This window comes from Moschus berezovskii, chromosome 17, assembly GCF_049115385.1.
Source record: "Moschus berezovskii isolate FMDL1 chromosome 17, NW_MosBer_1.0, whole genome shotgun sequence".
NCBI lineage: Eukaryota > Metazoa > Chordata > Mammalia > Artiodactyla > Moschidae > Moschus > Moschus berezovskii.
The window spans coordinates 21,280,757-21,295,956 of record NC_142476.1 but is presented as its reverse complement, the minus strand read 5'-3'; the positions used below and the strand labels follow the sequence as shown (position 1 = coordinate 21,295,956).

At 39.0% G+C, this 15,200-nt stretch overlaps 1 protein-coding gene across 1 annotated transcript in view; it reads left to right on the top strand.

The window, feature by feature from the left end:
* The window catches only part of NSL1 (NSL1 component of MIS12 kinetochore complex), a 37,659-nt gene that overhangs the window by 734 nt on the left and 21,725 nt on the right, over positions 1–15,200 (top strand). The window contains exon 2 of the mRNA XM_055419056.2: positions 5,640–5,718. Coding sequence (XP_055275031.2) covers positions 5,640–5,718 — 79 coding nt within the window. The remainder of the gene's footprint in view (positions 1–5,639; positions 5,719–15,200) is intronic.

Below are 15,200 nucleotides of genomic sequence, written 5' to 3'. Positions count from 1 at the left end.
TGTCCCCTGTTGGACGGTGTAGACAGAGACTCAGAAAGAAGAATCCTGGAAGTCAGTCACCAGGCTAGCTTTTGGTCTTTCTTTTTGCTTGCTTTTAGAATATCTTGTAAAGAGAGCGAAAGCATTTTCTCTACGAGTCTAAAGTAGGTAAGGAAGCTTCCCATTATAAACTTCACTAAGATCACACTGACCCTTATAATCCGTTTCCCCTTCCTTTCTCAAGTACTTTGCAAAGCTCTGTAGAAGATGGGTTTTTTTTTTTGCGGGGGGTGGGGGGAGACACAGCAAATTGAGGGATCTGTGCCAGTCTGAAAAAAGAACACAACCTATTTATGTACAGGGGGGAATGTTAAAATGTTTGTAATGCAGTATAGTTTTACTCACCACAGGGCAAGCAAAATAAAGGCTAAGTGGATAAAAAATGTAGGAACACTCCCTGGGTTGTGATTCTGAGTTCCAGTATTGTATACACTGACTTTTCTATCATTACCCCCTTGCTAGCAAAGGAAGGGTAGAGACATACCTGAGGACATTTTTTTAGTAGCAGTTTCATGGGAGAAGACTTGTTTCTTTGTGTAATGATCTTAGAATTTACACAAACCCTTTCCAGGAAATGCAAAGGTACTTAGAACATTAATTCTCTTTACAGGAAAAGAGGAACTTGGCTTTATCAATTATACCTTATTAATGGATGAGAAAGTAAATTAGAAGATAAAAGATGTGAAGACTTAAACTACCAAGGGAATTCACTTGTATTTTAATTAAGAAAAGAGATAAAAAGTAGAGGCTTCAGTAATGTTGACATCTCTTTATCTAAAACCATGTAATATAGTAACATTTTCTTGTGATAGTTTTTTGAAAAATTAATTTTATTGATGTATAGTTGATTTACAATGTATTAATTTCTACTGTATAGCGAAATGATTGTTATATATGCTTTCTTTTCCGTTATGGTTTATCACAGAATATTGAACGTAGTTCTCTGTGATGTACATTAGGACCTTGTTTATCCATTTTACATGTAAAAGTTTGCATCTACTAATCTTAAACTTCTAATCCATCCTTCCCCCATCCACCTCCCCCTTTGTACCCACAAGTCTCTTCTTTATGTCTGTGACTTTGTTTCATAGACATGTTCTTCTGAGTCATATTTTAGATTCTACATATACGTGATACCTTATATCTTTCTCTATCAGACTTCCTTCACTTTAATATGATAATCTCCAGGCCTATCCACGTTGCAGTAAATGGCTTTATTTCATCTTTTTACGATTGAGGAATATTCCATTGTATATGTGTACCACATCTTTATGCTTCATCTGTTGATGGACATCGAGGTTGTTTCCATGTCTTGGTTATTGTAAATAGTGCTGCAGTGAACATTGGGATGCATACCTTTTTTTTTTTTAATTAATTTATTTTTATTTTTGGCTGGATCTTCGTTGCTGCGCAAGGACTTTCTCTGGTTGTGGCAAGTGGGAGCTGCTCTTTAGTTGCCATGGTCGGAGTTCTCCTTGTGGTGATGTCACTGGCTCTGGGCGTGCGGGCTCCAGTGGTTGTGGTGTGTGGGCTCAGTAGTTGCAGTTCCTCGATTCTAGAGCATAAGCTCCGTAGCTGTGGTGCACGGACTTGGTTGCCTCATGGCCCGTGGGATCGTCCCAGACCAGGGACTGAACTCATTGTCCCCTGCATTGGTGGGCAGGTTTTTAACCGCTGGACCACCAGGGAAGTCCTGCATAGCTTTTCAAATTTTATTTAGTACTTTTCCCCAGGTATATGCCCAGGAGTAGGATGCAGATCATATGGCAGTTCTTAATTTTTTGAGGAAATTCCATGCTGTTTTCCATAGTGGCTGTATCAGTTTACATTCCCACCAATCATGAAAGAGGGTAGCATTTATAATTTGTAGACTTTTTATTTAAGGCTTTCATAAGTTAGTAAGTTAATTTTGGCTGCACTGAGTCTTCATTTCTGTGCCCAGGCTTTCTCTCGTTGTGGCAGGCGGGTTTCTCGTGGCAGTGGCTTCTCTTGTTGCAGAACACAGACTCGAGGTACACTGGCTTAGTTACCCCACAGCATGTGGAATCTTCCCAGACCAGGAATCAAATCTGTGTCCCCTGAATTGGCAGGCGGATTCTTATCCACTGAGCCATTAGGAAAGTCCTGTGTATTTTTTTCTTTTAATATTTTAATTTATTCATAATGGGTGTGGGTAGTGGGCTAGGGACAGAGATTGAAAATAACAATCCAAAACCAGCAGAGAGAGGATGTGGACAGCGTATTCATTTCCTATCGTTGATGTAGCAAGTTGCCACCCTGAGTGGCTTACAGTGAATCAAAGGTATTATCTGACAGTTCTGGAGGGCAGAAGTCCGAAAGTAAGGGTGCTGGCAGGACTGCATTTCTTCTGGAGGCTCTTGGGTGTATCCCTGCCCTTGCCTTTCCCAGCTCTTGGGGGCTGCACTTCTTGACTCGTGGCTCCTTCCTTCCTCTTCAGAGCTCTGACTTCTGCTCACACATCCCTTCCCTCTGATTTTGACACTCCTGCCCTTTTTTTTGTATGGACCCTTGTGATAACATTGAGCCCACCTGAATAATCCAGCACATTGTTCACTTCTCATGTTCCTTTATTTATCACAACCAGCAAAATCCCCCCCTTTTTCCATATGAGATGACATATTCACAAGTTCTGGGAACTAGAATGCACTGGGGGCCATTATTCAGCTACCACAGAATTTTTTTTTAATTGGAGGATAATTGCTTTACAATGTGTTGGTTTCTGCTGTACAGCAACGTGAATCAGCCATAAGTATACATATATCCCCTCCCTCTCAAATCTCCCTCCCACCCCCTTACCCCACCACACCACACCCCTGCCTTCCCACCCCTCTTGGTAGTCACAGAGCACCAGGCTGAACTCTCTGTGTTATATAGCAGCTTCTAGGGCATGTGAGATCCTCCCAGACCAGGGATTGAACCCATGTTCCCTGCATTGGCCAGGTGGATTTTTAGCCAGCTGTTTGTTTACACATGGCAGGGTACGTATGTCAGTGCTGCACTCTCGGTTCATCCCACCCTCTCCTTCCCTTGCTGTGTCCACAGGTCCATTCTCTACGTGTGTCTTTATTCCTGCCCTGCAGATCCATATTTTTCTAGATTCCATATATGTGCGTTAATATATGATACTTATTTTTCATTTCTGACTCGCTTCACTTGTATGACAGGCTCTGGGTTCATCTGCCTCAGTTCAGCTGACTCAAATTTGTTTGGTTTTATGGCTGAGTAATGGCAGCCCACTCCAGTGTTCTTGCCTGGAGAATCCCAGGGACGGGGGAGCCTGGTGGGCTGCCGTCTATGGGGTCGCACAGAGTCGGACACGACTGAAGTGACTTAGCAGCAGCAATACTCCGCTGTATATATGTACCATAACTTCTTTATCCTTTCATCTGTCAGTGGACGCCTAGGTTGTTTCCATGTCCTGTCTATTGTAAATAGTGCTGCAGTGAATATTGAGGTACATGTGTGGTTTCGAATTATGGTTTACTCAGAATATATGCCCAGTAGTAGGATTGCTGGGTCATATGATAGTTTTATTCCTAGTTTTTTAAGGAGCCTCCATATTGTTCTCCACAGTGTCTGTATCAATTTGCATTCCCACCAACAGTGCAGTACATTCTCTCCAGAATTTATTGTTTGTAGACTTTTTAATGATGGCCATTCTGACTGGTGTGAGGTGATACCTCACTGTAGTTTTGATTTGCATTTCTCTAATAATTAATAAAATAACATTAAAAAAATTGTTACAACTATTCAATGAATATCAAAAAGAATTTACATTACTGGATAATTCTTGAATAGAACTGGATAGAGTAAGGATTTTACTTTATAAAAATCTTTAAAGTATAGAATACATACTCTAACTCATAATTATCAGTCATCATTTGATTTAAGCTTATTTTTTCCTTTTTTTAAAATTTATTTTTAAATCAAAGGGTAATTTTAAGCTTATTTTTAATTATATGAAATGTATTCTCTTTATGAAAAATAGCATAAAGCAAAAATCTTTGAATTCCTCTCCACTATCCCTCTTCCTTCTTGGAAATAACTTACTATTTTGGAGGATATAATCCACCTTTTTTTGGCATGAAAGCTGTCTCTCTGTTTTTAAAAGTTTTTTTTTTTTTTTTTTTAATACTAACAGTGTCATGCTGATGAATTAACATCCTGCTTTTTGTTTAAAAAACTGAATATGTCTTTGATTATTATTTGTTAATGTTATATACAGATGTACTTTTATGTACATCTCTTTTAGTATTCTTTTAGTATTGTATGATATGGGTATATTGTGTATTTAGCCATTTTCCTAATTTTGAATTTAGATATTTCCCCTCATTATTCCATAATTTCAAACAGAACTGAAATAAGCATTCTCAGTTTATCTTCTTTATGTTTTTATGAGAATGGTCCTTTAGGTTATATTGATAGACATGAAATTGTTAGCTTATAGGGAATGTGCATTTAAAATTTGGATGATACCATCAAATTTCTCTAGTTTTTTACTTTTTAATGTATTAAGAACATTTTCAACGTTACAAAAAATAGAACAGTGAACATATATATGTCTATCACCAAATTTAGCAGTTATCAAAAATATGTTATACTTCTTATTTTAAAGCAAATTGCATCTCTAATGTCATTTTATCATTACATACTTCAAAGTACATCTCAAAAAAAAAAAAGAGTCCTAGGACTTTCCTGGTGGTCCAGTGGTTAAGAATCTGCCTTTCAATGCAAGGGGTATGGGTCAACCCCCAGTGCGGGAAGAACTCACATGCTGTAGAGTAACTAAGCCCAAGCACCGAAACACTGATCCCAAGTGCCACAACTAGAGAGTCTGTGTAAATCCGTCTACCATAGTGAAAGATCTCCAGTGACGCAACGAAAATCCTGCGTGCTGCAACTAAGACCCAGGCAGTCCCTCCCCACCCCCCCACCAAAATATAATTCGTTGTAAAGTAGAAATTAATTTCACTTTCTTTTAAGCCTGTGTATTTTTCCACTTGTTAACACTGACCCTCATTCAGCAGCAAATGTGTTACTTATACCCTTGAGATTCATTTGAGCCCAATTTGTTAGCTTGTTTCCCTTTCATTTACTTCCCTGGTGGCTCAGACGGTAAAGCATCTGTCTACAATGTGGGAGACCCAGGTTTGATCCCTGGGTTGGGAAGATCCCCTGGAGAAGGAAATGGCAATCCACTCCAGTACCCTTGCCTGGAAAATCCCATGGACAGAGGAGCCTGGTAGGCTACAGTCCATGGGGTCACAAAGAGTCAGACACGACTGAGCGACTTCACTTTTACTTTCCTTTCATTTAAGAAGTAAATTTTTTTGTTTGCACCAATATTGTAAAACTTATCATCACATTTTCTCATGGGTAGCTTAATGGCTGTTGGAACTAAAATGTAGGTAGAATAAATGATTGAAATGGAATCTCACTTCATTCAAAAGCATAAGCATACTAATAATCTAGTCATCTACTTTTTTTATATTCTCTATCACAAATCTGAATTGTCCAAATGTTTGAATTCAGTATTTAAAGTTATTTTCAGTGACTTGATTTTTGTGATTTTATTGCAGACTTTCGAATCAGCTGTGCAAGAGAATGTCAGCATTAATGGGCAAGCATGGCAGGAAGCTTCAGACAATTGCTTTATGGGTATGTGACTTCACTTTGTCCCTCTGTCATTCATTTCTGAGTTATTTTTGTAGCCGTTCCATTTTATTTCCTGCCATGTCACATGGAAGAATCCTTCCAGGATCTTAGTTCCCAACCAGGGATCAAGCCCATGCCCCCTGTAGTGGAAACTTGAAGTCCTAACCATTGGACTACCAGGGAATTCCTACCTGTTTCAATGTCACCTCTTTACTGGCAGAGTTCCTTTACTGGAAGGAAAGAGAAAATTAATCTAGAACACTATTAAGGTCATACACTGAGGCAAACAACATAGTGGTTACCATGATCCTTTATATATACTATCTGGCATTCCCACAAGACTTTCATTTGATCAGTCTTCAAAAGTACCCTCGTCGATAGCTTATTGGAAAATACTATAGAACTATCGTGAGATGAAGAAGCAGGCCCAGAGAATTCCTATGCTTAATACTTTATAAGTCAAATTATATTTTTATAAGCGATCCTTTGAGTAGATAGTGAAATACTCTTAGAAATGTGAAGTTAAACTGTATAAGTACCATATAAAGAATGAGTTTAATATTTGCAGAAATCTCTTTAAAAAGAAAGAATATTTTGCTGCTCTGGGCAGACTAGATTGCCCCCTACCTAATGAAGGTGACATATTTAAAGAAGTTTTAATAGAAAATGGCCAGTATAGGAAGGAGAAAGATGTAGTAGAAAAAGAATGATCAGCGTGGGAAGAGAGACAGAATTCTCCAGCAACGTCCAGGAAAAGGGCTGTCCTGACAGGGGGACTGGAGTGCCTTGTTGGTCCCTGTGGTGATAGTGCAGAAATCTGACCAGTGTAGGCTGATGTCTCTGCTAGCTGTTAAGATTGACCACTTAAACCTTTGAGCTTATTCCAAGCCCTGTCAAGTAATCCTCTGTGGGTCTAATTTTTCTTCTCAGCATTAAGATAATTCTTTGCCCAGAAGACTTTATTCTCTACTCTTTGACATTATTAAAATTACCTCTTCAAAGACACCCAGAGTTCACTTTGTGGTTTACATATTAAAATGGAAAAGCAACATCAGATTTTTCAACTATTATCAGAGTGATTGCCAATTAGTGGGGAAACGCAACATATCAGAATCATCTAGGAGTATTTTCAAACTAGACAGCCTTTCCTGAGTGTTTATGTGACTGTTGTTCTGTGAAGTCAGTTTGGAACTGCTGTATTGTTCAGTCCAGACTGCCTTTAGCATATGATTCGTCAGTTTATAGATCAACATGTGTATTTTCTGACAGGTTGGCAGCATGAGTGGATGGCTGAAACCTGGATGTTTTCTATCCCTTTCCCCCCCTTACAACTCTGAGGGGAAATAGTTGAGAATACTGCAGTTTTACTTCTTTCATGGGCACTTAATAAATGTCAGACACCCTACCAAGTTCCAGGAAATAAATGAAAAGATATGATTCTTACCATTTAGGAACTCATCATTAAAGGAAGGAAGTAGACAAAAACACATTACTGTTCAGGAAGTGGGAGAAGACATAACAGAGTAGGTTGCTATTAAATGCATTTCATAAATTAAAGTATAGACAGAAAGGAGATTGGAAGGACGTTTGAAGCAAAGAAAAAAGCATGTGCAAAGGCACAAAGTGAAAGTCGCTCAGTCATGTCCGACTCTTTGCCACCCCGTGGACTCGACAAGAATTCTCCAGGCCGGAATACCGGAGTGGGTAGCCTGTCCCTTCTCCAGTGGATCTTCCCGACTCAGGAATCAAACCGGGGTCTCCTGCACTGCAGGTGGATTCTTTACCAACTGAGCTATCAGGGAAGCCCTAAAGGCACAAAGGAGTGATACGTTTGGAAAATGTCAGCAGTGAATTGAGATAGATGAGGCCAGGTTGGGACCAAATCACATAGAGCCCTGTAGTGTATGCTGAGGAATATGTACTTTATCCTGTAAATCAGTGCACAGTGTATGTAATGCTTTTGATCATCCCGAAACCACCTCCCCATAGTCCCCTCTTACCTTAAGGGGATATATCCAGGATGTTCAGTCGGTGCCTGAAATCTCAGATAGTACCAAACCCTGTGTATACTATTTTAAAAAAAATTTTACTGAAGTATAGTTAGTTTACAATGTTGCTGTTCTTCTGTACAGCAAAGTGACTCAATAGTATACATATATCTATATTCTTTTTCATTATGGTTTGTCACAGAATATTGAATATAGTTCCCAGTGCTGCTGCTGCTAAGTCACTTCAGTCGTGTCCGACTCTGTGTGACCCCATAGACGGAAGCCCACCAGGCTCCCCCGTCCCTGGGATTCTCCAGGCAAGAACACTGGAGTGGGTTGCCATTTCCTTCTCCAATGTGTGAAAGTGAAAAGTGAAAGTGAAGTCGCTCAGTCGTGTCCGACCCATAGCGACCCCACGGACTGCAGCCTACCAGGCTCCTCCATCCATGGGACTTTTTAGGCAAGAGTACTGGAGTGGCTTGCCATTGCCTTCTCCGATTGTTTATCCATCCTGTGCATAATTATGATAAAGTTTAGTTTAGAAATTAGACTTAATGGGATTAATCCCTTAATGGGATTAACAACAACAATAATAAAATAGAACAATTATAATAATAGTCTGTAATGAAAATTATGTGAATGTGATCTCTTTCCCTCACTCAGAATATCTTACTGTATAAATTTAATGCCTTTTCTGTCTGAACTAAAGACTTACCATGCACTGTGGCTGTAACCTTTGCAGTTTGAGGAATGACAACAAAGCTAACACAAATTTCTTTTTTCTTCTTCACAATTTCATGGATAGAAGATTTATTCTTACCGTAGATCTTAGCAATCTCAGCCTACAATTTTTTTCCTTATTAAGTTGCAGACTTCTGCCTTTTCACTTAATGGAAGCACCTTACAGCTTCTCTTTGCCATATTTGATTTTTTTTTAAATTCATTTATCGTTTTTGGCTGTGTTGGGTCTCTGATGCTCCACGGGTTTTTCTCTGTCAATAGATGCAGCAAGCAGGGACTACTCTCTAGTGGTGTGCGGGCTTCTCCTTGAGGTGGCTTCCCTTGTTGCAGAGCATGGGCTCAGGCTTCAGTAGTTGTGGCTCGTGGGCTCTAGAGCACAGGCTCAATAGTTGGGGGCTTAGTTGCTCCACAGCATGTGGGATCTTCCCAGACAAGGGATCGAATCTGTGTCGCCTGCGTTGGTAGGCAGATTCTTTACCACTGAGCCACCAGGTAACCCCTTCTTTGCCCTGTTTAAATTGCCAGCATCACAACTCTTGTGCTTTGGGGCTGTTATTGAGTAAAATAAGGGTTACTTGAACACAGACACAGAGATACTGCAACAGTGGATCCGATAACCAAGGTGGCTACCAAATGACTCATGGGCAGGATAGATTGGACAAAGGGATGATTCATGTCTTGGGTGGGATGGAGCAGGACAGCCTGAGATTTCATCATGCTACTCAGAATGGCACACATTTTACAACTTAGGAATTGTTTACTTCTGGAACTTTTCATTTACTATTTTCAGACTGTGGTTGACCATGGGTAACTGAAACTGCAGAAGCGAAACCACAGATAAGGGTGCACTACTGTAACGAGAAAAAATCTGTGTTTTAGAATCTAACCGCTGACTGTGTCGGGGGCGAATTGGAGAAGGGACAGATTCAGGGGAGAACCTCTCAGACCTTAGGAAGTTACCGTAGTAACGCAGCCAAAGACGGTGAAGGCCACCCTAAGAAAGAGGAGAAAAAGATGGCTTCAAGGGATGCTCAGAAGATAGAATTAATAGGGTTTGTATCTGATCTAATACATAGAATCAGTTAGTAAGTTTCACAAGGGCAGAGGCTTTTGTGTTTTGTTCACTGAGATTGTTGTGCAAATGAGTGAACAAATGCAAGAATGAATACACCAGTGAAACCAGCTTTCTCCCCGCCCCTCTGCTCTGAGAGGGCTGCCCCCATGCCCGAAGGAAGGTCAGAGCTCTCGCAGACTGCAGCTGTGCCCTGGCGCAGCCAAAAAATAAATACATATTTTAAAAAAGAATTTAAAAGTAAGTTTCTTGAGAGCAGGGAATATATATATTTTTCTCATCACCGTGTTTTCAGTACTTGGCTTGGCACATAGTGTATGGTTGGCCAAAAGTTCCTTTGGTTTTTTTAAGTAAAAAAATAAGACAGTCTTTCATTTTCACCAAGAACTTCACTGAACAACATACTCAGTTTTGTTCCACTACCTTCTGCCATTTTTCAGGCAACTTCATAATTCCATCTTCCCAAAACTTTTTATCTTTTTAAGCAAAGAACTGTTCAGGTACCTTTTACAGTCTTCCAGGAAACTGAAATTTTTTCCATTAAGAGAATTTTGTAAAGACTGAAATAAGTGGACACCTGAAGGTGCAGTGTCTGGTGACTATAGTGGATGAAATCAGGACTTCCCAGCCAAGCTGTAACGGTTTTTGTCTGGTCATCAAAAAATCATGTGGTCTTGTATTACCTTGATGGAAGATGATGTGTTTTCTGTTGACTGATTCCAGACACTTTTCACCTATTGCTGCCTTCAGTTGGTTTTGGAAGCAGCAATTGTTGGAATGAATCGTTTGGTTTTCTGGAAGGAGCTCATAATAGAGGACTCCCTTTCAGTCCCACTATGTATACAACATAACCTTCTTTGGATGAAGACCAGCCTTTGGTGTGATTGGTGGTGTTTCACTTGCCTCATAATCTCTTCTATTTCACACTATTGTACAATATCCACTTTTCATCTCCCGTCACAATTTGCTTTAAAAACAGGACATTTTTCATTATGTTTCATTAGAGAATCAAATATGGAAATATGCTCAATAAGGTTTTTTTTGATTAACTTATGCGGAACCTATACATCAAGTGATAAACATAACCGAGCTGGTGCAAATGATTTTCAGTGCTAGATTTGGAGTATGTTGACTATCTTCTGCATGGTGTAACGTTGACTGTTATCGATTAATGTCTCAATTTGATCGCGGTCAACTTCAATTGGTCTACCCACCTGTGGAGCATTGTCCCTTTAGAAAACTCCAGTGTGAAACTTCACAAACTACTTTTGACACGTTCAGTTGGTCACAGCATCTTCTCCATACGCTGCACAAATTTTTCTTTTGTGTTTCAGATGTGTTTTTATGTTTCTTGAAATAATAAAGCATAATATGCTGAAAATGTTGGTTTCTTCTTCCATGGTCAGTATTAAAATGGCTACTCAAAAATTCACCAATTAATAAGCTGTTTTTAAAAATACACACTGGTGTGATAGCTGTCATAGTATACTCTTAACAGAATTGTTTTGAATGAAATTAAAGACAGTTAAGCACTACTAGAGCCAGTTACAGAAAAAACCAAACAAACCTTTTGGCCGAACCAGTACATATTTGTTTAGTCGCTAAGTTGTATCCAGCTTTTTATGACCCTATAGCCTACCAGGTTCCTCTGTCCATGGGATTTCCCAGGCAAGAATACTGGAGTGGGTTGCTATTTCCTTTTCCAGAGGATCTTCCCAACCCAGGGACTGAACCCACATCTCCTGCATTGAGGTGAATTCCTTACCCCTGAGCCAATGGGGATGCCAGAGTAATGACAAATTCTTGCCTGCTTAAACTTATGCCAGCAAATTTGGAAAACTCAGCAGTGGCCACAGGACTGGAAAAGGTCAGTTTTCATTCCAATCCCAAAGAAAGGCAATGCCAAAAAATGTTCAAACTACTACACAATTGTAGTCATCTCACACACTAGCAAAGTAATGCTCAAAATTCTCCAAACCAGGCTTCAACAGTACATGAACCATGAAATTCCAGATGTTCAGGCTGGATTTAGAAACGCAGAGGAACCAGAGATCAAATTGCAAACATCTGTTGGATCATCAAAAAAGCAAGAGAGTTCCAGAAAAACATCTATTTCTGCTTTATTGACTGTGCCAAAGCCTTTGACTGTGTGGATCACAATAAACTGGAGAAGCCTTCAAGAGATGGGAATACCAGACCACCTGACCTGCCTCTTGAGAAATCTGTATGCAGGTCAGGAAGCAACAGTTACAACTGGACATGGAACAACAGATTGGTTCCAAATCGGGAAAGGAGTACGTCAAGGCTGTATATTGTCACCCTGCTTATTTAACTTATATGCAGAGTACATCATGAGAAACGCTGGGCTGGAGGAAGCACAAGCTGCAATCAGGATTGCCGGGAGAAACATCAGTAACCTCAGATATGCAGATGAGGTTCACTTATGGCAGAAAGTGAAGAAGAACTAAAGAGCCTCTTGATGAAAGTGAAAGAGGAGAGTGAAAAAGTTGCTTAAAACTCAACGTTCAGAAAACAAAGATCATGGCATCTGGTCCCATCACTTCATGGGAAATGGATGGGGAAACAGTGTCAGACTTTATTTTTTTGGGCTCCAAAATCACTGCAGATGGTGACTGCACTCTTGAAATTAAAAGATGCTTGCTCCTTGGAAGAAAAGTTATGACCAACTTAGACAATATTAAAAAGTAGAGACATTACTTTGCCAACAAAGGTCCGTCTAGTCAAGGCTATGGTTTTTCCAATAGTCATGTATGGCTGTGAGAGTTGGACTATAAAGAAAGCTGATCGCCGAATAATTGATGCTTTTGAGCTATGGTGTTGGAGAAGACTCTTGCGAGTCCCTTGGACGGCAAGGAGATGCAACCAGTCCATCCTAAAGGAAATCAGTCCTGAATATTCATTGGAAGGACCGATACTGAAGCTGAAACTCCAATACTTTGGTCACCTGATGCGAAGAACTGACTCACTGGAAAAGACCCTGATGCAGGGAAAGACTGAAGGAGGGAGGAGAAGGGGACGACAGGATGAGATGGTTGGATGGCATCACCGACTTGATGGACATGAGTTTGAGTAAACTCCGGAAGTTGGTGATGGACAGGGAGGCCTGGCGTGCTGCGGTCCGTGGGGTCACAAAGAGTCGGACAGGACTGAGTGAGTGATCTCAACTGAACTAAATTTATACATTTCGGTTTTTGGCTTTATCATTAGGTGGCGCTAAGAAACCATTTTCTTCTCTACACAGATTTAACTGGGAGACTTGTTTTTGATAGCTGATTGTGAAATAGTAACAATATTCCTTTCAGGCTAGTGGTTGAACTTTTTAAATAGTGAATTAAAATATAGGGAAGCCTGCTCATTTAAATGAATATTCAAAGTAATAATGATTATATCTCATATAATAAGAAGTAATTTAGTTGGAGTTAATGAATATTTTTTTAATGAATGAAAGGTCATACATGACCTCATTAATCTTTACCTGATATGTACATTTATGCTGATGTGTGTCAGCAATGTCTCAAAATGTTCCCCAGTATGTATTTAACATGTTTGAGACTTCCCCATAATGAAGCTCTCTACTCAGTAAGATAAATAGACTATTTCTGCCATAGACTTTGACATAGCAGACCACGCAGGATGCAAAGTCAGTTAAGCTGAGGATGTAGCTTTTTAGTATTTTTAACTACTTAATGTTTGCTACTTTAAAAAATAATTTCCAGGGACTTCCCTGGTGGTCCAGTGATAAGAATGCAGCTTGCAATGCAGGGGACCCGGGTTCCTTCCCTGGTCAGGAACTTAGATCCCATATGCCCTGGGGGTAACTAAGCCACAACTGGAGAGCCCCATGACATCCAATACAGCCAAATAAATAAGTAAAAATAAAAAATAATTTTCAAAATAAGGTTAATGTATTCCCTGCATTCATTTCATGTGAGGTGCTTAATTTCTGGGCCTTATTCCAGAGACCTCTGTTGAGAATCAAAACTTCTGCCCTTCTTACAAAAGAATGTGTACTATATGATTTCATTTATATAAAATTCTAGGAAACGAAAACTAGAATATAGTGGAGAAAATTTGATGAGTGGTTGCCTGGGATAGAGAGCAGTTTGGAAGGAGCTGGGGGGGACATTACAGGGGAACATAAGGAAGCTTTTAGGGTGCTGGTTATGTTTATTATCTTGACTGTGGTGGTGGTTTCAAGGGGATACACATGTCAGAACTTAGCAAATTGTATATTTTAAATATGTGCAGTTCACTGTATGACAGTTATACCTCAGTATAGCTGTTTTTTACTTCTGACACGTTCTCCAGGTGATTATTCATTCTCCAGGAGTTTGAGAATCAGTACAGTTGACTTTTGAACAACGCAGATTTGAACTGCAAGGATCCGCTTATATAGGGATTCTTTTTCACTATATATGTACTACAGTACTACATGATTTGTAGTTGGTTGAATACACAGATGTGGAAACTATAAAGTTATGTTTGGATTTTTGATGGTGTGGAGGGTCGGTGCCCCTAACTCCCACATTGTTCAAGGGTCTACTGTATTTTAAAACATAGGAAAGCAACTGATAAGATAGCTTTAGCCAAATCAAAGAAATACTAAAATCAAATGTTAAATGCTTTCAGTGTGGGCTTTCATTATATCATCCTTTTTTCCTTATACTTTATCCTGCAGCCATTTAGAACTTTTTCCTAGACTCTTGATCTTTCCGATGCTGTTTTCTCTGCCTTGTGTGCTTCTCTGTATTTTTTCCCTGCCTTTTTATTATGCAGTTTATTTACACTTATATCAATATTTCAAGATCCAACTCAAATGTTACTTTCTCTTTAAAGTCTCAGATTCCCAAGGCATAGTTATTGTTCAAGTTGTTCTTTGTCCTGGTAGCATTTGTTCCTACCTCTATTGCATTTGTGAAGTTGTTTGGCAGTTATCCGTCCGTTTCTTCAGTGAACCATAAGCTTTTAGAGAACAGGGGTTGTGTTATGTTCATCTTTGTAGTTCTCTTTTTTATTTTTAAGTTATTTTTTTGTCTTGTCATTAAATTTTACTATTACAGGGTTAGTTTTATGTTATTTGATACAGATTTTAAAATTGTATTTATCTTTAATTTCATATTTACTAAACTTGACATTATAAACTGATAAGGCTTCCAGGTACAACTATATTTTTCATTTTAAATCAATAGTTCTTCAGGATATATTGTTACTATATTGTTTGGAACTGACACATGTAATATTGTTAGATATTCTCTTATTTAATATGACTTCATGAAAATTTATTTAACATAATCATAACCTTATTAATTTGTGTTAGTTTTTCATAATAGAAAACTCTAGATTTTTCCTTTTTGTATTTACACAGATACTGCATGCTTTAAATTATTCTGTAGATTTTAGCCCACATATATTTTTGTGTGTCTTCTTTAGGCATTAGACTGTTGGATTTTGTTTTAATGCCAATCAGTATGCTGTGCTTTAGAGTTTAGTTCATTTGTTTTATACACTTTAATTGATAACTTTCTTCTAATTCTTTTGTCCTGTAAGTTTTTCTTCATTGTGTCTTTTTTTTTTTAAATCATCTTTGTATTTCTCTGATTTGGGCTTTGGATTTCCACAGGGACTGTTAAATGAATAGATGAATAAGTTACCAAAGTGAGGCA